Raw genomic sequence first — 23,934 nt, forward strand, 5'->3', positions numbered from 1 at the left:
GAGAATGTCCTAAAAGCCTCTTACACACCCATCAACTGAGTACTTTAACTCTGGGTGGAGGAGGAGGTACACCTCTCAACTACTGTTATATGTATCAGTATCGTTATAGGTGTACCGTAAAACGCACCAACTTGAAATCAACCACAAAATTCTGTGAATTTACCGGTGCCTTTCATTCACGTCTGAATGAGAAACCAACATTTGCATTCACGTCTGTATGAGAAACCAACAGCGTTCTGTTACTACCCACTACTTCACAGATAATCCCTAGTCTATAATTTTTAAATCTTCCTACCTTTCTTTTTGTTGATTGATCAATGGTGTTACCAGTAAATAAAATGCCCTCATCCTCCACCAAAACTGAAGGGATAGTTTACAGTTTAACCCAAAGAATGACCAGTCTGGTAGATGAAGAAGAGCCGGAGTCAGAGATTTAAATAAATGAATCAAGTTTACTGAAGATAGTTTGCAGTTTCATTCGCAGAAGCCAGCTTCAACACTCACAGTGAGTTCCTAGGCCGCTCTGCTTACAATCATCAATCAATAACAATTATACTCTCACATAACGTCATTAACTGCGTCACACATACAGGTGTCCTAACCTGATTGGTTAAAACACAGATAGACTAGGAACATTTCCGCGTGGGGTTTGTGCGTAAATTCCGAACAATATCTTAAGCATAAACGTCAGACATCCTTTAGACTGATTAGAGCTGGCTTCAGACCTGTGAAACGGATCAACAATTAAATAGAACACACACACTTAAAGTACAATCTGTTTATTATCCAAGGCTGACTGTACTCTCAGCCGTCTTTATCAAAACTGGTTAAAAAGTGGTAGAATCTACATTCAGGCAGTTATAATTCCTTACTACACAAAGTCTATCTTAAATAATAGTAGAATGACTTTAAAAGATTTAACCGTAAAAACAGCAATATCACTTTAGACATTTTAGAATAACGACTAGAAATAACAATAGAAACAGTTGATTCCAGTCCTCAGCCATCAGTTCCACTCAAGGTCTCCGTGACCTCTGACCTAGTTTGGTGGCTTCTGAAAATAGTTATAAAGAGACAGGCAAATGCACTGAACATTCTTATATTAAGCAATGTGTTAACTTATTCATTAATTAAAATCAATTCACAGTTAAATACTCATTCAAATAATCAAATAATTATATTTAATTAAAAAAAAATTATGAGAAACAAGATTATGAGAAAAGGATAAACGTTTGTCCATGATGAGATGGATTGGAAAGCAGAAATCTGAATCCTTCAGCACACATACACACAGTAGTGAACACATGCGCGCACAAGCACACACACACACAGCTGCGGACTGCTCCTGCAAAGGATTCTGAGATCTCTCATCAGTCTTCAGTTCAGTTTCACTGATGATCCAGGATAATAAACTCTAAACCCAGGCCAGAGCGGCTCAGTGAATGTGGTCTGGACTGAGTGGATGAGGCTCATTGTGTCTCTATAGATGTTGTAGAAGATCAGAGTTCCTGCACTGTGATTCACAAACACTCCTATTCTACTGCTGAGCGCCTTCACTGGGAGAACAGTGTGTGTGTTATTGTGTCTGAATATGAAACTGGAGGAAAAGCAGAGCAAACTCCAGGACTGAGCATTACGTCCAAACTCACACTCATCACCTGCTCCCTTCCTCCTGATGCTCTTATATGACACTGATATAGACACATCAACATCTCCACTCCAGTCAATCTCCCAGTAACAGCGTCCACACACACTTTCTCTGCACAACACCTGAGGATCATGATCAAATCTGTCTGGATGATCAGGATACGGCTGATCCTCTTCCACACACTTCACCTCTCTGTTCTCCTCAGACATAATGAGACGAGTGTGTGCTGTGTTTGGATCCAGAGTGAGGAAACAGACATCTGAACACAAGAACACACATATTTATAACCACTGCTGTGTGTGTTTGTGTGTGTGAGAGAGAGAGTGTGTATGTGTGTGCAAGTGTGTGAGAGTGTGTGTGTGTGTGTGTGGGGTAGAGATGCGCGGATGGGCTATTATTTCATCCGCAACCGCATGACAAAATTCATCATCCGTCCGCCATCCATCCACAGTAACATTCTGTGAAGTCAGTCCTAGGCTTTTTCGTTGGTGCGCCAGCTATGCCTACAAAAACAGTACAACCGCCCGCCACCCGCCCGAATTTAATTAAAATATTATTTTTTCGGAACGTCATCCGCCCGATCCGCGGTTTATCCGCGGAGTCCGCGGCTGTAACCGCCAACTGCGCATCTCTAGTGTGGGGGTGTTTGTGTGGGTGTGTGCGAGCGTGCATGCCTGCGTGTGTGAGAGAGTTTGTGTGTGAGAGAGTGTGTGTATGTTTGTGTGTGTGGGTGAGAGAGCGTTTGTGTGTGTGGATGCGTGCATGTGTGTGTGTGCATATGCGTGTATGTGTGTCTGTGTGCATGCCTGTGCATATGCATGTGTGTGTGTGTATGTATGTACGTGTGTGTGCATGCGTATGTGTATGTGTGAAGTCCTACATTTGCGCGGTCCTGCTGTAATCCTTGTGTGTCCTCCATAATCCAGACTGTAAACACACACAGATGGAGAGAATGAGCTGTTTAGTTTCCCCCTCAGCTAATAAGCTAAAGCTAGCACTGAGCTGTTCAGCTACATGTTCCAAACTCTTCAGCTCAAACACACAACAGGGCTCGAAATTGCAACCATTTTGGTCGCATATGCACCCAAAATTTTATCTATGCAACCTCAAAATATATTTGGGAGCATTTCTACAAGTGCTTAAAATTGTTGTGTGTGACCAGTTTTTACTGCAAAATGTTCACCACATGCGCGAATTCGGGAGTCATTCACGCAGAATGCATCTATGAAAAGTCAGTGGGATGGAATTTTCAGGTAACTGTTTGCTACATCTAGCATGAGAGCTTCAGTTTAATCCTTCATATAATCCCCAGATGCATCCGCCGTGCAAGGGGCAGCTATATGTCAAATTTAACACCACGCAAACGGGCTTACACTGAGTAAACTAACATCGCTACTCATAAAAAGACCGGTAGCCTATTGCTATTAACATGATGTATGCATATAATAAGGTACAGTACATGTCAAAAGCATCAGTGCAACATCAGACAGCACTTGTGAGAACAGCACAGTTTTATCGTAAACAGATTCATTCATGTCAAGCAGTATGTGCAGGGCCAGTGAGCGCTCCGTGTATGCTTTGGTCACTTATGTTATAAAATGTATTTTCTTGTGATAACGGGATTTCGTTGAGACATATTTCCTCACGCTATATATATATATATATATATATATATATATATATATATATATATATACACATATATATATATATATATATATATATATGTATGTATTTTTTTTTTTTTTGCTTGTTAGTTTGATTAGTGTTGATTTCAAACGCAATAAATATGTTTATATATAACTTGTAGTAACAGTGCTCATAACTGGTGGGTGCGACAAAATTTTGGCTGATGCGCCTAAATTTTTAAAGTTAGGAGCACTGGTGCTACCAACCAAAAAGGTTAATTTTGAGCCCTGCACAACACTTGTTGGTTGAGCCGGGATGCTCAATGAATGTAACAGTGCGTTCTTTTCCTCTGCTGTTGGTGAAGCGAGCGCAGATACTGCTCATGTTGATGGAGACACCCTGCTGCAACATTCATTTATTACAGTGATCACACTTAGCTTTGCCATCGTTCTTCAGCACATGCAGGCTTTGAGCACATGTTGCAGTCCATCTCTAAACTATGTTCAGATTATTAAAGGGCACCTATGGTGAAAAATCTACTTTTCAAGCTGTTTGGACATGTGTGTAAGTATAGTATATATACTGTCATATTGAGGTGAAATAAATACACCCAGTCCTTTTTTTTTTTTCAAATTTAACAACATAAAAACGGTGGAACAATTGGTGCGGTTTTCAGATCGACCGCAACTTTACTTAGGAGTGCGGTCCCCCCGCCCACCAATATTGATTGACAGCTGCGCGCATTAACATGTCTCCATAGAAATGCGTAAAATTATATCGACAAGACAGGACGAGCGCAAAGCACCCGGGAATAAATGGTCTGTTCAGTTTGCTACACTGCAAATTTTAGATTGTAGATTTAACTACCTTGGAGTTAAAATGAACACTCCTTCAGAGTTTATATGGGAACCACTGTAAAAGTGTTAAAAATAACACTTTTGAAAGTGTTAACATTATCAACACCAAGAGAGTGTTAATTAGCAAACTCTTATTGTGTAAAATATCTGTTACATTTCCGAAAAAATACCAGCAGCTGTGGTTACCGGAATCTTTCTGTGAAAAATATGGAAGTTTTATAGAACTGTATAAATGTACGTAAAATAACCATATCTCATGAACTAATACAATGTTTAGTTTACAAAATCATAGCTTAGTCCAGAAAAATGTAAAGTCTTTAGATGCAATAATGTGTTCATGTGTGATTGCAACTAGCAAACAGATTTTGATTGCATTAGTAACTACACAGTTACCTTTAAACAAAAGAAGATGCAGCATAACATCAAACACTCTCAGTTCATCCTGGTCTTGAACAGAGACGCTATTATCCTCCACAATGGTGACACAAACCGTTTTGCTGTTTTTTTTTCCCTTTTTGATTTTACGAAAAAATACCAGCAGCTGTGGTTGACAGTAATCTACAGTTTTTAACATTTTACTTTAATAAATTTAGTTTACAAAATATTTCTGTTAAAACACATTCCACTGTCTGTGTTTTTTTTATCAAACTATAGTATCATCACTCATCATCAGAAGTGATCAAGAGTGAGTTTTACAAGTTTAACAAGTTTTAAAACGTGTGCATGTGTGTAATGAAGTACAGCCATTCACTTTAGATTCACTTCTTCAGCACAGCCTCGTGTCTCTCTCACTGTCTCTGTGTGTCTACCTGCATGTCTACGTTATGTATGTGCGTGTGTCTGCACTACTTGTCTGTGCTATAAGTGTGTGTGTGTCTGCCTGCGTGTCTACGCTATGTATGTGCGTGTGTGTCTTGCTACGTGTCTGTGCTATATGTGTGTGTGTCTGGGTGTATGCGCTGTGTGTGCGTGAACTCATTGTCGCAACTACATAAAAAATGCATCAAATACTAATTGGTAAAGTTCTTACTGTAGTATTTCTCACAAACGTTACGTGAGATCTGCTTCCTGAGGTAGCCGAGGGCATGTTGCTAACAGGTACGTGGGATCGGTGGGCGGGGATGACTCGCCCTAAAGGCCCAGTGCAAAAAAACAGCAACAACCTTTTCCCAGCTATAATACAGACACTTTAAACAGCTATAATAAATACTCTGATGGGTGTTTTGAGCTGAAACTTTACAGAAACATTCTGGGGACACAAAAAAACTTATAATAAATATAAAAAAATGTGCCCTTTAAAGCTGCTCGCCAGCACCCAAGTTCCTGATAGATTAGCAAGGGTTGTGACGATGAGGAAATTTCCCCACCGGTTAATTGACATGTGACAACACTGGTAATACCGGTATCACCGTGGGGTGGGGGTTTCCTCTTTTTTTCTGCTTTTAAATAGCTTATAAATGTGTGCGTATAATACTTTCACTTTCCGTTTTGCGGGAATTGCCAATTCGGGGTCAATTGTTTGAATGGAAGACAAGGAAACTTCTAAAAAATAATCACTGTTATTAAACACAGAACTTTTATCAACATAACGGAAAAAACACAACAATGCTACAGGCTGAAATAACTGTGGAAGTTGGAACCAAACAAGTAACAACCATAAATCTTTTATTACGTTATATTACGCGCTTGTTGCGCACACGCAAAGATACTTTTTGGTTACATTTCCCAACATAGGGGGAATATATTTGGTTGTCTCTTGTTGTCCTACCTAACTTCAATGTCTCAATGTATCAATTAGCCAAATGTTTTATATATTAATAGCTTAGTCCAACCAAATTTGAAATAACTAAACAAGCTAGCACTCATTTTATATATAAACTATATATAAAAAAAATGAAAGAAATGTTAAGTAATGGGACATTACGTAAAAAATCTAAAGACTACAGGCTAAATAAAAGCGCCTCGTCAGAGCTAAACATCACCGCACGCGTGTCAGTTTACAGCTTCTCTAAAGATCAGACAGCCTATACAGATCACACAATCTCAATAAACAATATGTAAATGTATAACTATTTCTATAAGTATTGTTATGGAATATTTATGATCTTGCTTTGGTTATATCGATACCAGCTTTGAGCTCTCTCTCACAAGTGGCAGTTGACATGCGCTGCATAAGGGTGTTGCACTTCATTTCACAGTCAATGATTTGCTCTTCATAGACATGACTGTAATACTCTATAAGCTGTATCTCTGTCCTCACCCCATAACCCTCACAGAAAACTGAAGCTGATCAGAAAAGAGCTTTCTAGTGTCTTTTTAAAGCCATTCAGTGTAAAAGCACAAGGCCAGTGCTGCTCCACATACTTGAGTTTGTCCAGTGTGTAGTTTGGATCCTCCAGCTGTTCAGAGAGCAGCTTGACTCCTGAATCTCCTGGATGATTGTAGCTCAGATCCAGCTCTCTCAGGTGTGAGGGGTTTGAAGTCAGAGCTGAAGACAGAAAACCACAGCCTTCCTCTGTCACCATACAGCCAGACAATCTACAAACACAGCAATAGTCCACATCACACAGTTGGACAATCACACATCTCTTTGTGTTGTGAAGATGCTGACTGCTATTTCTGCTCATGTCAACAGCAGTGATGAACACACACATCCTGATCAGCTCTCCTTATTGATCGAGCCCTCACATCAGCAAACACACTCACACACTCAACAACGACTCAACATCATCAGTAGAAGTGTACAGAGCAAAGACATTGTTCATAATACACCACATCAAGCTGTAAAGTCTGTGTGAGGAAGATGACACACTTGAGCTCAGAAGATCATCTTAAAGTCTTGTATAAAACACAACAGGAAATGAGCTGATTTCATCATTTATATTGTGATTCTGTTGTGGACTAAAACAAAATGAGCTCAGACAAACTCAAACCCGCTCTCTTAATGTGTTCATCACCTGACCCACAGTCACATTCCCCTGTCAGTCAGACACGAGCCCTGATCAATAAGAGACTGAGCTGAAGGAAAATGAATGAATGATCTTCAATCTGCTTCAACACACACACATTTGTATGGATATGAATAAATCACAGCCCTGCAGATGTTTAGTGTCTTCTACTGCCAGTCCACTAAAGGGGCTTCACATCTGGTAACACCTGTTCACACTTCTATTAAAGCAGGTAAAGACACATTTACACCTGTAATCTGAAAGCAGTGTTAGCGCTGCACTTTACCCAGGGTTATGAAGCGCTGATATGGAGTAGTGTTAGCATCATATTTGTAATGTTAACACTGCATTGTGGTTAGGGATGCAATGATTAACCGGTTACACTATTAAACATGCTTTAATTCATCACAGTTTATTAATCGTAAAGACTTCTCAACACCGTTTTTCTACACAGATCAAAACTGCTGCAACTAAAAGTTATACCCACTGTGTCGCGGTTTACACTTATAACCACACTCATTGGATTAACTATGACTGTGGGTATATAAAGCAAGTTCGTTATTTTCAAATGGAGAGAGCTTTTGTGACTGCAGAAAATGCAAACTTTTACGATTGACTGGGCAGATGGAGGCAAAAAGTGTCACAGAAGCCGCTGGTGAAAGTGAAGTGATTTATTTTAAACGAGGTGAAGACAAAAATCCAGCAAAAAGGTGAAAGTGACAAAATAACAAAAATAAATAAAATAAACTCTACAATATTTACAATGTATATACAGGCTTGTTCAGCTAAATCAAGGAAATGACCTGAACAAAATCTGTTAGCAATACTCTGACACAACACAACCTACTCCTAAAACAACCCACTTCGAGTGACTGTTTGGGGCCAGTTTATAGTATTGGCTCTGCCCATGGGTTTAACCATTTTACTGGTAGTAGGTTGACATGTAGACAAAAAATACATAAAAAGACATTCAACAAAAGTATAAATTAATGCAAATAAATGAATATGCATACAAAACTCAAAATACAGAACAACAAATAACCAATACAAATTTAAACAACAAAACTGTGATTTTTATTTACTGACCAGGGGGATGTGACCCTGATGATGTCATGGAAAATGGCTGCTCCAAAGTGAAGGCGGGAAAAATCTGTATAAATGACTTTGTTTGAAAGTTAAACAGGTTTGGTGCTGAGAAATAGAAACTGGTAAGTATATGTCAACTCTCTATGTTTGGTTAATAAATGATGTTTAAAAGAAAATGTGTCTGTGGTTATTTCAGTGTGAATGGGAAGATGATATGGGCTATTGTTTGACATCAAGTGAAGTTTCATAAACTAATTTCGAGAGGAGCACGTGATATGATTGTGCACCGCTGGCCACTCATCCGTAATCAGTAATAATCCAATTAGAATGATCCTAGCTTAGTATAAATGGATCACTTTCTCCTCATTGCGCTATCTTCATTTTGGAAGAATCCCCCCTTTCACCCCATCTCCTCCTTTTTCTCCCCTTCTAAAGGGGGAGCGATCGAGACCTACCTGATCTCGGTTCTCCTGATATGCTTCTAGACCGGGCGGGAGCCCTGGGCTCAAATATCTCCAAGCTCAGGGTTCTCTCCCGGGACAGCATGCCAAACCTGCTATAAGTGCAAAGCATATCTAAGTGGGAACTCTTGAAAGTGAGATTTGTACATAAACACAATGCTAATCTTGACAAAACACAACATATACACATTACACAAACACACACATGCACAATACAAATAACACAAAGGTCCATGTTTAAAAGCATGTATTTTATGTATGAATGCAATGTGATGTGTGTTTGTTAGTCAGTGTCTTTAGTTTTACACTGTGACACAAACGACTGAAGTTTGAGCAAGATGCAATGAAAAGTCCACAAGTTTGTAAACCCACCTACAGTTCCAAACAATGGCGCCGATGAGAACGATAATGAGGTGAATGTTGATCCGCCAGCCAAGAGAGTTTTCAGAGAGAGTGCTGAAAGACTCAGAGTGTCCCAGCTGATCAATGGCCTGAATCTCGATGTTCAGAGCAAATGTCCGCTAAATGTAAAATCTAACACTCGACACGTCATCGCCAAAGAAGCTTGCCTTTATTAAGTTAACACTGAAACTGCGGCTCATGTTGAAGAACTGTACGGTTTTGAGCCGTTTTTCAGCAGAAATATTATCTATTAATTGACATGCATATAAAAACAATTTTGCAAAATAAATATTTCTTTCTGCAATGCTTCAATTGTTTGATGCTAATTTATTTTTAATAAAGTAACAGTAGCAGTTAACAGACTTTTTATAGCAGATAACTCACATTCAAGCACATTAAAGGAAGCCTAATGATGAGAAATGTTATTTATTGTAAGTATTATCGTCATCGTTAATGTTTTATAATTATTAAACATTAATTTTGGATTTAAATATTAATAAGTCATTATGATGAATTAGTTAGATACATATTTTAGTTAGTCCTGATTGATCATGTTTTCAACTGCAATAAATCTGATAATAAAGTATAAAGGAGTGGAGCTCCTACATTTATTCTGGCGCTCCTGCATTTATTCTGGTGCTCCTGCATTTATTCTGGCGCTCCTGCGTTTATTCTGGCGCTCCTGCATTTATTCTGGCGCTCCTGCATTTATTCTGTCGCTCCTGCGTTTATTCTGGCGCTCCTGCATTTATTCTGGCGCTCCTGCATTTATTCTGTCGCTCCTGCATTTATTCTGGTGCTCTTAAATTTTTGAAGTTGGGAGCACTGTTTCTACCAAGTAAAAAAGTAAATTTCAAGCCCTGCATTAGACAAATACTGTTTTTGTTTATTCCTATTTTTATTCATGTATTCATTGTTCTGTCATTTATTTTCAGTGTAAAATTATTACTTGTGTTTAAATGACAAAAGCAATCACTTATTTTAAGCACAAAGAGGGAAATGGACTAGTGTTTGTTTTTAATGCTATTTTGTATTATTGTTGTATTATTATTATTATTATTATTATTATTATTAATTATTTGGCTACAATAACACATTATTTATTGAGCAGCAGTAAATAACACTGTAAAATGTGTAGTTTTCATGTGATTTTCTAAACTAGTAGTGCTCTGAAATTAATGATTGCTTAATAATCATGATAACCATGAAACTGTGATTATTTCCCAGAGTATAATCCTACAAAACAAAATGTATAATGGTTGCATCTCTTAATCATGCTGCTACTGTAAGTTTGTTCAGTGTGAGACAGAGCAATGTGTTTTGTTGCTGTTGGACACTTGGCAACAGAAACAGCCAATCATAAGCTGATCAGTGAGGCTCATGACATGTCAGTAAGGGGAAGTGTGCATCATGTAAACAGCAGTCAGTGAGAGAAACATATTCAGAGATGGAAAGTGTGTGAACTGGAGAGATCAGGAGTTGTTAGATGACATGATTTGCTCCATGTGTTCTTTCATTTGTACTTTGTCTTCGTGAAACTAACGACCTACACGGCGACATTTAATATACCAGACAACATGAGGAGAGTTCATTTAGCTCATTACCATTATGATGGGGTTTTGATTACTCTTATGCCTCACGTCTGTTGAAGCACTGCACACTTGAGCGCAGCATTTTTAGACTCTGTGTCAAGTTGAAGAACCTCTACACACAGCACCAGTCATCTGTGTCAGCTCCAAAGCAGAAGAGCAAGAAGAACGCAGAGCAAATGTTGAACATTTCTGTTTACAGGAGCTCAGAGGCTGTCTCTGGACACCATTGGGCTTTCTGCTGCACTGTATTCAGTTCTGCATTCTAAGTCAATAAACCCTAAGATTGCCTGCTGCTCCTCCAATCAGAACTTGACAACACAAAAACCCCTAATATGAAATAATGTGGGCTATTGTGAAATCGTTTAGCAGTTATTTTTGAGTGGAGAATCATTTACCTCAGTGTCTCCAGTTTACAGTTTGGACTCTTCAGTCTGAGAGAATCAGAGAGAAGCTTCACTCCTGAATCCTGAAGGTCATTGTTACTCAGGTCCAGCTCTCTCAGGACACCGTTTGAGGATTGTAGAGCTGAAGACAAACTCTCACAGCACTGAACAGTGAGATTACACATAGCCAATCTGAGAAATAAGAAAACTAATCAAATTTACAGTGTATTTTTGTCATTCACTTCATGTAAATAATAATTATAATCAATCAGTCAATCTATCAATCAATCAGTCAGTCAATCAGGTGTTTGAACTCAGACCTCAGTGTGTCCAGTTTACAGTTTGGACTCTTCAGTCCATCAGAGAGAAGCTTCACTCCTGAATCCTGCAGGTCATTGATACTCAGGTCCAGCTCTCTCAGCACACAGTTTGAGGATTGTAGAGCTGAAGACAAACTCTCACAGGACTGAACAGTGAGATTACAGCACTGTAGCCTGTGAGGGAAAAACAGAAATAATTATTTTGCATTTACCTATTAATCCAGAGCCGAGACAAAAACACTTGAATGTTGTCTTATAGTTTAAGTAAAGGTAAAATCACTATATGGACTCTGTAAATACTGAATTTAAGGGAGAATCCAAGGCTGTAAAATAAACATACAATTATTATTTAGCTAACAATTCACAGTTTTGTGTGATAATTAATTTTTAGTTATTATTATTAAAAACTTTCTGTTTTCCAAACTCATGTTAACATATTAGAGCTATCAGTTTTGAAATGCACACCATCTATCTATCTATCTATATATCTATCTGTCTGTCTGTCTGTCTGTGTGTTTGTGCGTGCGTGCGTGCGTGTTAAAAGAAAGCAGAGATTATATTATTGTATTGCGTAAAAAGAGAATCAAAGTATTGAAAAGAATGTCCAAAAATGGAGTAAACATAAGGAGAACAGATATTGTGTACAGCAGGAGATCAGTAATACACATTTGATGTGAAAACACAAATAGTCTGTGCTGTTTCTGCACTGCACACATTTGACTCATGGGTTGCAGATGTGTTGCAAATCGATGTGTGAAATGGGCATAAGTGTATCCAGAAAACTCACAGTGCTCTTGTGGTGATCTTGACCACTGGCATCAGTCTCATCAGTGCTTCATCAGATCTTCTGTATTTCTGCAGTTCAAACTTCTCTTGAATCTCTTCTGACATCAGGAGCACAAACACCAGACCCGACCACTGAGCAGAGGACAGATTCTGTGCTGTAAGATTTCCAGAGCTCAGACTCTTCTGGAGTTCCTCCACAAAGTCATCCTTCAATTCGTTCAGACAGTGGAAGAGGTTGATGGTTCTCTCTGCTGATTTCTCCTTCTTTATTTTCTTTTTGATATAGTCAGTCGTATCTTTGATGTTCTCAGTTTCGAGCTTCAGCCCTGGCAGGAGCTGCTTCAGGTTACTCTGGTCACTCTGATTAGACTCTAGTGAAAGACCCAACAGGAACCGGAGGAAAAGGTCCAGGTGTCCGTTCTTGCTTTGTAAAGTCTTCTCGACTGCATCCTTATGAAGTTTAAACAGGGTCTTTGTAGAGAGTTTCCATGTCAGTTCCTTTTTCCTGGATTCAAGAAATGGATTTGCTTTCTTGTCTTTGTAAGTGAAAAACACATAGAGAGCAGCAATGAACTCCTGAACGCTGAGATGAACAAAACTGTACACCTGTTCCCCTGAGATGGGGTTTTCCTCCTGAAACATTCGAGTACATAATCCAGAGAACACAGACCCTTCCTTGACATCTAGTCCACACTTCTCCAGATCTGTTTTGTAGAAAATCAGTTGTCCTTTCTGCAGCTGTTCAAAGGCCAGTTTCCCCAGCTTCAGAACAATGTCATCAAAAGACCAGGCATTGGCTTCAGGTTCAGAATCACTATATTTTTCTTTCATCTGTTGCTTTTGAGACAGTAAGAAGTTGATGTACATCCCTGTGAGAGTTGTGGGTGTTTTTTCATTGCTCTCTTGACCCAGCAAAGGCTGAAGAACAGTGAGAGAGATCCAGCAGAAGACGGGGATGTGGCACATGATGTACAGACTCCTGGATTTCTTGATGTGGCTGATGATGTTTCCAGCAACCTCAGGACTGCTGTTTTTGATGAAGTACTGCTCCTTCTGCTCATCACTGAATCCACGCACCTCAGTCACCTGATCAATGGAGTTTTGGGGTATCAGACTGGCTGCTGCTGGCCTAGATGTGATCCAGATGAGGGAAGAGGGCACAAGCTCTCTCTTTAAGATATGTGTTACTATCTTACTCACTGTCATTTCCTTGTCAACATCTGTAAAGCCATCATCCTCTTTGAAGTTCAATTGAAAGCGATATTCATCCAGTCCATCAAAGATGAACATGACCTTGCCTTGTTCTTCAGGAAGAGAGCTCAGTCCTCCACTTCTAAAGAAGTACTTGTTAATCAGACCTATGAGACTGTACTTTTCTTCTTTAATCAGATTCAGTCTACGGAACGGCAGCGGAAATATGAAGACTATTTCTTGATTGTCTTTTCCGTCAGCCCAGTCATGAATGAATTTATTCACAGAGACAGTCTTTCCCACTCCTGCGATCCCCAGTGTCAGGACTCTTCTGTTTTGTAGACCTGTGTCAGGCTGAACTTTAAACATGTCATTACACTTGAGTGGTTTATCCTTGGCTGTCTGTTGGTTGTGTTTTGACTCTATCTGTATCACTTCATGGTCATTTTCTCTTCCTCCAGTCTTGTTCTCCACCACATATAGATCAGTGTAAATATCATCCAGCTTCTTCTGGTGACCCGTCTGTGAATTACCAAGCAATATCTGCTCAAATTCCTCTTTAAATTTCTTTTTTAGTTTCTGGCTGATGTTTGTGTAATCAAGAGGAGGAGTTTTACAGTTCTCTAAAGGTGCACCTTTACAAGAGAGAGGAAAAAACAATAAAGTAAAACATGATTATGCCCTGTGCTTCCCTTTAAGAAAAAAATAACAATTACACATATAAACAAATTTAGATGAACGAAGACGAACATATGAATGTTGATCATGTGAAATTCAGGCACCCATTTACATGCATTAGCATTATGATTCACCATCACTGTTGTCCATAGCAATGCTGAATTAAAACCATTGCTAGGATAGGGTTTTAACATGGAATTAAATAATCACATTTCAAAATGTTGACAAGGAATTAAACAATACCTTGCTTCTGTGTACTCTCCAGCTGATCAGCCAAGTCATTCTGCTTTATTTTCCTCAGGGTGTCCACTGTGACCTTCACAGCTCTTCCTGATCCAAAACATGATACCATCTTATCTACTGTATCCAACCTGTCTGCATTCTCCAAATCAGCTTTTGAAATCTCATTATGGTCATTCACTAAGTACCTCTGAAACTTTTTTAGTTCAGCTTCTAACAGTTCATTCAGTGAGTTGTCGAGCAGCTGTTTAACATTCGCCATGGTGCTTCACCCATTCACAGCTACAGGACAAGAGCAACATCTGCATTAGTTTTTACAATTAACATACGAACCTAAGCAGTTACTTATTAATTAAATAATGAAATTAACCTCAGAGTAGAAACTTGACATTTCAAAATTGACAATTTTGAAAATTGTCACTCTTTTAAGTGGCTCTTACTAACCAGGAGTGATGAAGATGTTTGTTTGTCTACCTAACTTGTGTCTTTGGCTGAAGTTCTGTAACTCTTCTTTCTGAATCATCATACAGAAGTGTTTATTTAGATGTTCAACTGGTTAAACAACCATTTGAGAAAACTAATAAAGCCAGTAAAAAAAAGACTTTAGATGACAGTTGACACTGGTGGAGTTTCACACACATATGACCAATGTTAAAAGCATACTACATTTTTTGATAAAAATGCCCATCACTGTGGTGGAACCCTAAAAGGTAACTTTCTGTACCTCTAGTTTAGATCTTATAATTCATATGGGGTACAAAATAGGGCCTATAGTGTACCTTTAAAGGTACAGTAATGGTTAATGTATCTTATTGGTGCATTTTTTTCTGACAGTGTTGTACCATTATTTTTAAAAATGTGAACACTTAAAAAAACTTTTCAGAGCCGTGTGACTTTTCAGTGTCTCCTGAACCTAAGCCTTCTGATCCACTGGGGTTATGTGAACAGCCAGTGCCTCTGAACCTGAGCTTCCTGACCCACATGGGTTGTCAGATCCATCACTGTCTTCTGAAACTAAGCCCCAGACAGCTCCACTTTCCAGGCCCTCCACAGCTCTTTGTTCTAAGTTATCCAGAGCTCCATGCTCCAGACAAACTTCTTCACCACCTTCACCTCCTTCTTGGCCTGTGTTAGTAGCATCTTGAATCCCCTCCTAGAGAGGGGCTCTGTAACGATCACTAGCAATCTAACCCTCATAGATCACTGGAGAACATTTACTTTTACTCATACTACAATTCTGCCACTATATAAACTACATCTCCTGTCACCACACACACACACACAGACATGTTCCAGTTCTCCTTTGATTACACACACACAGCTGGGAGCTGCTCACGGACTGATTACACAGACTATATATACAGCGCACACACACACACTTTGCTGAGTCTTGTTTGGAATACACTGTAACATTTCTAAGCGTTTCTTGTGTCTAGTCTCTCTGTGTTCCACCCTTGCCTTGTTTTATTGTTTATTTTGCTCACTGCCGGCAGATTTTTCTGTATGCATCTGTTTGTCCCTGTTTTCTCTGCCTACCTGACTACTGTTCTTAGTAAAATGCAAGTGGATCCTAAACTTCGTTGTCCAGCACACTTGAATTACAAAGGGTAAAAAAAAAGAAAATTCCAGACTATGCCATTCCAGAGTATTAAACTGTTTTCTATCATAACAAATTTATACAATGAAAACGGGCAAGCAGAACAGCCTCAGCACCAGGATTTCATAACAGAGGGGCCTTTAATCCCATAGGGGGGCACTACACTAGATATGTTTTACAGTCATTGCATTAGATTTGCTGATTTTTGTCCCTCTTCTTCCTTTCATTTAGGCTATTTATTCACTTATTTAATATTACTTTGCATTACTGCTCAAGTTACTGACTTAAGGCAGTAATATACTTCTTATAGTAATAATAAGAATATGTATTCCCTATTATTGATTTTATCAATGAAGGTTAATGCAACACTGTTTATTAACGCAGATGGATCATGGCTTCAGTGTCAAATAAATGCTTTAAATTATATTTTATTCTCCTTTTTTCTTTCTGCTTTTTTTCAAATAGTATATATGTTTAAAGTTTTAGGTAAAGACTTCAAACTATGCCCACACATGCAAGCTAACCCACTATTCGTATAACCAGTAAATAAAAATAGCGAAATAAGCATAACCTGAGTAGTGACGCTTCACGTTGCCTATTGCCCAACTTAACTAATCATCTATCAGTGTAAGAAAAAAGTTAAATGTTACAACCTAATGTCATTTAAAAAAATAGCAGCTAAATGTGTTACTTAGTTACATTTTAATGCATCAGTGTAGCCAGAAAAATAATTAAAATAAAAGATACCTAAAAATAAAAATTTTGTTATTACTGTGAAAATTGGTTACATTTTGGCATGGATAACACGGAAATCAATAGGACATATAACTTTTTCATAGTTTTAAAGGTGAAAAATAAAGATTTATGTTAGGCTATCATGAGTGAGGTTTTTTTGTTCGTTATACTGTCCAGTTGGCATTAAAAAAAAAAAAAAAAAAACATAAGCCATTAGGCCTACTCATCTTTTTATTTATTAAGCCTTTTTAATAATGTTTTCAGGTTACATTTTCATTTTTTGGCCCATGAGCTAGAAGTCAAAATAAAATTGATAAGCTAACTGTATTTTAGCCGTTAAAATAGGCCTACAGTATATTTTCTGGTGTTTAATTTTGCATGAGCAAATATCAGTATAGCCTAAATAACTTATTTTTAAAGTTTATCATTCAGCCTACCTACGGCGCATGTGAGAGGTTGATCCATGGCAAATCCACTTACTCACGCACTATACCCATTTCATGTATAACTGTAAGATTGACTTTGCAGGCTGATCATCTTTAAACTCAAAAGTCATTTATTAAGTGTCCTAACTTGAGTCTGTTGCTGCATAATGGGATGTTTCTTTTCACAACTGTAAAATTGGCTTTAGCAATTTCAAAATGAAAGCAAACATTCAAAATGTTTCCACATATTGTCAATTTCATAGGTTCATTTGAATATATTAATAATAATGAATATAATAACTTATACTATTAATTATAGTGTAGATTACTGTAGGACTGTGCAGTGAACTCAACATTTTTATAAGGCTACATATCCCCTAACTGAAAAACTAATGTGAAAATGACTGGCAGTTGCGTTTCTGCTAAAATTAACTTAACGGCAAATTTCTTCTGCATTGTTTCCTTTTAGAGCTCAGGAGAGTTGTATTTAATCAATTAGTTAACCAAAACATGAAATGAATTAGGCTTCTCGCCTTTATGCCATACACTAGTCCAGTTTTCTAGAGTGCGACTTAGCTGCCGCGTGTGCACTTTAAAGGCTATATACGAGCGCACCCTGACGAGATGCAGGGACCAGATCTCTCCACTGTTGCTTTAATGTTACAATCTTCATAATTTAAATGCTATTTCATATTATAACATATCTAAATGCGTGTTCTGAAGGTTGGAATGATGGGAGTGTTTAGCAGGTCGCACACCAGAAGCGCTGCGACACAATGCGCACATGACAGTTAAAAGTATCACACACCAGACACACACATTCGCATGATATTTAAAATTAAACTTATCAGATGGCGCTCTGTGGCATGGCAGGAATATGAACAATGTACTGAGTCGTGGCTGGGTGCAGCTAAGCAGCTATTCTGGTGTGCGACCTTTCTGCGATGCTAATCTACGCTAATTGGATCGATGACCCAGTCTGTTGTGATTGGTTGACTTGTGATTGGTTGACCGGAGAAAAGTCCAGTGTCACGACAATTTTATTCCTAAACTACTTATTAGCTGCAGGTGTTCATCATGATGAAGATTAAACATATGCTGGATAAGTTGGTGGTTCATTCCATTGTGGCGACCCCAGATTAATAAAGGGATTGAGCCGAAAAGAAAATCAATATCCCAAAGAGTCCCACAGGATTCGCACAGTGAATAATTTGTTCCCAAAACTGTCCTTTCCGCGATGCTAATCTACGCTAATTGGATCAATGACCCAGTCTGTTGTGATTGGTTGACTGCGTTCAGCGTGATACAGAGAATTGCCCACCATGGCAATAACACTAATTTTCCCTCACACTTCAGAGCACATCGTCTTCAAAACATTTAGCCGGTGTTTGTCTTCCTCTTTTTCTTTCTACAGTGTTTGTGGCTGGGGTTTCAATTTTCCAGGGTCTGCGCGTGCGCGCACAACCAATTGGCAGGGCTTGAGTTGTGTTTTTGGAGCTGCGTCTCAAATGGCACACTATACACTATGCACTCATGCACTATGGGCTCTATTTTGACGGTCCATACGCAAAGTGCAAAACGCAGGACGCAAATGCTTTCAGGGTGTGTCAGGATGCGTTTTTGCTAATTTAAGGACGGGAAATCTGCCTTGCGCTTCGGTGCATGGTCTAAAAGGGTTGAGTTTATTTTCTTTATGAGTTATAGGTGTGTTTTAAGAATAAACCAATTAGAGTCTCATCTCCCATTCCCTTTAAGAGTCAGCTGCGTCGCGCCAAGAGCGCATTCGCTATTTACAGGACGCAAAGTAAGTCTAAGTGGAAAAAATGAGCATTTCACAAGCAAACAGTTAACAGTTTTTTAACAGAAAACTGTTAAACAGAGCATCTACTGCGTGAGAATGAGAGATAATGGATCACTTTCACTTTCGCTCTTGGATAGGGAAACCTTTACGCAAAGACATCAATTAGTCTATAAATAAATACTTTTGTTTGTTAAGCGCAAATATTCATTTCAAAACTATTTCTAAATTCAGTTCTAATTTCCAGCAAACGAATAAATGAATAATAATAGCAAAATGTGCTCAAAAACCTGAGTTATATCCTAAAACACATGCTGTGCCCCATATGGTCTAAAACCTGACAGGTGGGCAAATCTAAGCTTGTTTTTAACAAAACAAATATAAATATGGATATAATAAATAATACTGCTAATAATAATAACATTATACAAAAGCAAATTGTTACTAATGAACTGAAAAAGCCTCCCGAGATGAAGAAGACATAAAAGCAGTGGTTTTTCATATTTATGTAGGCTATAAAATAATATGTTTTGTAATATTTTAATCCTTTATATTTATATCCTATATCTATTCTTATTATATCCTATATATATCCTTAATATTTACATTTTTTCATATGTACAGATATTTGCCTATTGCTCTCTTCTGCGTATTAAGCAGTGTGTAAGCGAGGCGCAACTCTGCGCCGGAGTTTAGACCGGGTTAGTTTTGGTCTAATGAAAAATCTATTATAGTTTTCAAAATAGCAACGCGCCAGCGGTCCGCCTCAGAACGCCTTCCTTTTTAGACCAACTACTGCTGAAACTACCAAAAGACTACTGCGTCACGCCTTGCGCCACACTGCGCCGGGTGTATGATAGGGCCCTATGTATTTATTCACTTACACACTCAACAGCATAGTACATGTATGTAGTGTCGTCTCAAATTCAGCACTAATGTTTTTTTACTAAGCGGAAATTCAAACCTTTTCCCTGATGACGTTTGACGCCCGCCAAATAAGTGAAATAAATGACCGAAGTATCAAATAATACCTGCCATGAGTATAACCGCATTCTCCATCGGGAGGCGCTATAATCACTCTCGTAGGAAAATTCTGCTTTCACCATGCAAAATAAATAAAGTTATCCAACATGTGTGCCCGATAGCACTGTCCCTTCCGCTACGTGAGCAAAACTGTGGTTGTTGAGTGTGTGAAGTGTCCATCATTCCACACATCACACAATTTGGGACGCATCTAACATCACACCGACATGGCTAAAGATTTGTTTAGTCGACTCTTTCATAGATGAATCAATAGTTTTAAATATGGTGCACTTTCAGATTTAAGCCTTGGATGTGTTACACACTACATGGAAGCTCATTTTCAAAAACCCATAATATGAGCTCTTAAATTCACTGCTTTGTCCTTTCCCATCACCTTCTTGTCAGTTTAAGAGATTTTGCTAAATTCTTTACTGGTAGGACTCCAACCATTAGTGGTGCATGTATGGCCTGTTTCCACTGAGTACTATGGTACGCTTTGGTTGCACAGAGTGTTACTGTATATTTCCCCCACGTTGCCCTGGGACATTGACTATAGCCCTGTGGCCAATGATGTTTCTTCTACTCCATGTTCTCGTCAGCTTGAACACACCATCATCTACGTAAGCGAACTCATGCTAGATCTCCTCTCCATCCATTCATGAAACTACCTGAAGAACAGTGTCAGGCAAAATTGTGTAGTTCAGTGTAGATCTAGTATTACAGTACAGTAAAAGATTACGAGACAGTATGCAAGACCACACTGCTAAAGTGAATACATACCTCTGCATAATCATGCCACAGTCTTTTCACCCTTTCGAAATTGTATTCGAAAGGCACTCCATAAATTTGCTTCATTTGAATATGTTTTTTTTTTTTTTTTATGGTGTGTGCCAGTGTTGATATTGAGACCTGATGGTTTTGATGAAACTGAAACTGGCATTTTATAGTGCTTAAACACCTGATTGGTGTGTCTACAATTAATCAAACAAGTGTTTGCACACCTGACGACTGTGTTGAACCAATTGGTTGGACGGTGCAGTAATTTGACAGTCAGTGCTTTGGTATTGCAAGGAAGTGACTTCATGATAGATTTTAGTGTGTAATGTATGTTAAGTGGGTTTAGTGTTTTGCAAATCACTGTGTAGAGATTTGCAACAAGTGTGAGGCTGACAATGTGCTTATAGTAGTGCAAATATGGGCTGATGTTTTGATACTTGTGTGTATGGTTTTGCTAATAGTGTACTACTTTTAATTTTAGTGTGTAAGCAATCCTAAAAAACTGTAATTATGCAAAGGATCTGTAGTGTTTTTGCTAATTGGGTGTGTGGTTGTGCTAATTGTGTGTACTGTTTTAAAAAAAACACGGGCCCTGTTTTGAAAATCGTGCTTAGGCAATCCAAAAAAACTGTAATAGTATTTAGACCAAAAAAAAAATTGTATAAATAATGTAAAACAGGTGACAGTTGTAGCCACAGAAGATTTTTATCATCAGAATCAGTTAAAGCAGAAACACTTCAGGCAAACAAATGAAACCGGTCTGACTGCTGAAACTCTTCAGGGTTTTCAACTCATGTATCAACACTTAAAATTGTGTGACTCCACTGTAAAATAAACTAAATGCATTCATGAATACTGTTATTGCAGTGCGAGTTTTCTGCATTCTGTAGCTTCTGTAAGGGCGCACTCACACTATGCTATCTGAACCGTGTCAGGCCCATTTGCCTGTACGTTTGAGAAGTTTCAGTGCTCAAAATCACATCAAAAGTGGCTTAGCTGTTCAACAAATTATTTGATTGTGTGTCACTGCATATCAAACGACTAAAATGATATAACTAAAGAAATGTTCACTGTGCTGAGTTTAATAATCATTCATAAACTCACAGATCACTCATAAACACAGATCTCAGTATCAGAATAAGAAGGTTTTTGCTTTCTGTGATCCTCTTCCAGAAACACACTCGACATTAAAAGGTGTAAATGAAATCCTCAGAATGTCTTTATCTCAGCAGTAAAGTCTCAGAAACGCAAAGAGATGATCCACGGATAATCAGACAACACTCATAGATGATATAAAGCACAGAAAGAGCAAACTCTCACCTCAAATAATGCCTGCAGATCTTTCTGTTCCTCCGCTGAACTGTTGAGCTGAACAACATCAGAAAATTCTTTCACCTGTGGAAAACACGTCACAACCTGTTTGAGACATGAGAAAATAACCAGTCAGATGAACAACACAGACACACAAGTAGATAAGAATAGAAGATAGCAATGGAGGTTTTGCTCAGCTGGTAATAGCAGTTTTGCGAGTACAAAAGTAAAGCAGTCACTGTTATATAACAGGTCACTTTTCCATGTGCTATATATTGTACTTGTTATAATCTCAGTAACACAAGTTACAATGAATGATTTTCAGCCCCAGTTAAGTTGTGTGTTTTATATTTTCCCTGATGGGAAGTGTGTAGAGTTTAAAAGAGTAAAAGTAGCACAACAACAACAACAACGATGAAGCTGTTCAATAAGCTGTATTTTGAATACGTTTCAGACAGTATTGATCTCTGTAACACTACAGCAGAGCCAGACACAGCTTCATCACTCCAGGATGGCAGACATGTTGCTCAGCCTTTGAGCTTATTTTAGCTGATTTTATCTAAGCCTGTGATTGGAGTCAGTTGAAGTGTTTGTGTTTCTCTTCAGTGATTCTGCTTATTAACAGCAGGTCTTCATCATCAGTGCTCGATCATCATTTAATTGTCTGATTAACTCAATGTAGAGAGGGAGCAGACAGACTCTAAGCTGAGGAAATGTTACTCAGAGGAGTTGTGTGGTACTGTGTAATTCAATCACAGCTTGTGCGCTGATCTGAGATATATTTAGCAGATTTTGTGAGATATACAGTTCAATATATAAAACAAACCAGGCAATATAACACCCCCACCAATATCTTTTCAAGCATCAACCAATGTCTTGGAAATAAAAGCTCTATACAAACCAAAATACTCATGTTTATCTGTTTACTCTACAGCGCAATAATCTCTCGAAAGCTGTGCTGTTTAAACCTTTACAGTATACTGGATGATCAAGGTCTGTTCTTCATCATCATCATCATCATCAGATTCTGATTAAACTGTCTTCATCCTGTGCAGAAAAGCAAGAAGGTCTCCATTACCTATTATTACTACTATTATTCTATTACCTATTATTACTCTATTATGGTCTCTATTACCAGTGATCACATGACTACTGCCTCCAGGGTAAACTCCAGAATGCTGTAAAGCTGACGTCAGTGCCTCTTCCTCAGATGTCCTGTACTTTTCTATTGTACTTTTGAGCGTTGGTGGATTTCCTAAAGCACATACAGGATGATCTACGCCAGGGGTGTCAAACTGAAGTCCTCACAGACTCAATAATCTGACAATCAGATAAACCACTGCTGGATCTGGGCTATAACTGAAGAGAATATCTGTGTGGAACTGATCAGCAAACTTTATTTAATCACAGTGAACGTCTCTCTGTTCTATTAAATAAATAAAACACATTACAGATGAGAATCTGACTTTCATATTAGATAAACTCTAGGAAACTCTTCAAATGCTGAAGGAAAGTCAGACCTTCTGAATGTTCAACCTGTCAGACAATGTTTTGATGAACACAAACCTCTCGCTGCTGAATGTAGAGTCTGAATGAGTTCAAATTCAGTCTCAGAGCAGATGGTCTGCTGTATTTGATCATAACAATACAGAGTACAGTAAAGGTTATCATGTGTCTGTAGAAGCAGAGATAATGACAAACACAGATCTGGAGATCATGTAAACACAGCAATATTTACAGCTCAGAGGATGTGGAATCAGACAGGACTGATTATGTTTGATAAACAACCCTCACTAATGATCCTGATATCATTCAAAGCAGCTCATATTAAGCTGGACTCAATAAAATACTTTCTCTAGCTGATTTCACTGAATATACTCTATATATACTGTGATGTTTGTGTCCACCAGTGATGTTTCTTCATAAGTGTGCAGGTTCACTGCTTAGGAAACAAGTATTAAGTGGAAGAATGAAGCAGTCCTTAAAAAAAACCTGTTTTGTAAGTATTGTGCATTCCTCTACATCAGGGGTCACCAAACTTGTTCCT

The 23,934-nt window shown here is 38.3% G+C and overlaps 1 protein-coding gene across 2 annotated transcripts; it reads right to left on the reverse strand.

Moving 5' to 3' along the window:
• Positions 1–432: 432 nt before the first annotated feature.
• On the reverse strand, positions 433–21,938 carry LOC100536766 (NACHT, LRR and PYD domains-containing protein 3). 2 transcript variants are annotated; one of them, NM_001444875.1, is made up of 8 exons: positions 21,897–21,938; positions 14,225–14,503; positions 12,114–13,938; positions 11,327–11,500; positions 11,019–11,198; positions 6,499–6,672; positions 2,529–2,575; positions 433–1,907 (listed from the first exon to the last, which is right to left on the reverse strand). In NM_001444875.1, the coding sequence occupies exons 2-8, from the start codon at positions 14,481–14,483 to the stop codon at positions 1,378–1,380; spliced, it is 3,189 nt and encodes a 1,062-aa protein (NP_001431804.1). In that variant the 5' UTR covers positions 14,484–14,503; positions 21,897–21,938; the 3' UTR covers positions 433–1,377. The 2 variants fall into 2 exon arrangements, with proteins under 2 accessions (NP_001431804.1, XP_087101813.1); XM_087245687.2 differs by lacking the exon at positions 11,019–11,198 and having other exon boundaries at positions 764–1,907.
• Positions 21,939–23,934: the final 1,996 nt, after the last annotated feature.

This window comes from Danio rerio, chromosome 4, assembly GCF_052040795.2.
Source record: "Danio rerio strain M-AB ecotype USA chromosome 4, GRCz13ab, whole genome shotgun sequence".
NCBI lineage: Eukaryota > Metazoa > Chordata > Actinopteri > Cypriniformes > Danionidae > Danio > Danio rerio.

Coding starts and splice junctions, on each gene's coding strand:
- LOC100536766 (NM_001444875.1), bottom strand. CDS start 14,483: ATGGCGAATGTTAAACAGCTGCTCGACAACTCACTGAATGAACTGTTA. Junction 13,939..14,224: donor GGAGAGTACACAGAAGCAAG/GTATTGTTTAAT, acceptor TCTCTTGTAAAG/GTGCACCTTTAGAGAACTGT. Junction 11,199..11,326: donor TGTAAACTGGACACACTGAG/GTCTGAGTTCAA, acceptor CTTATTTCTCAG/ATTGGCTATGTGTAATCTCA.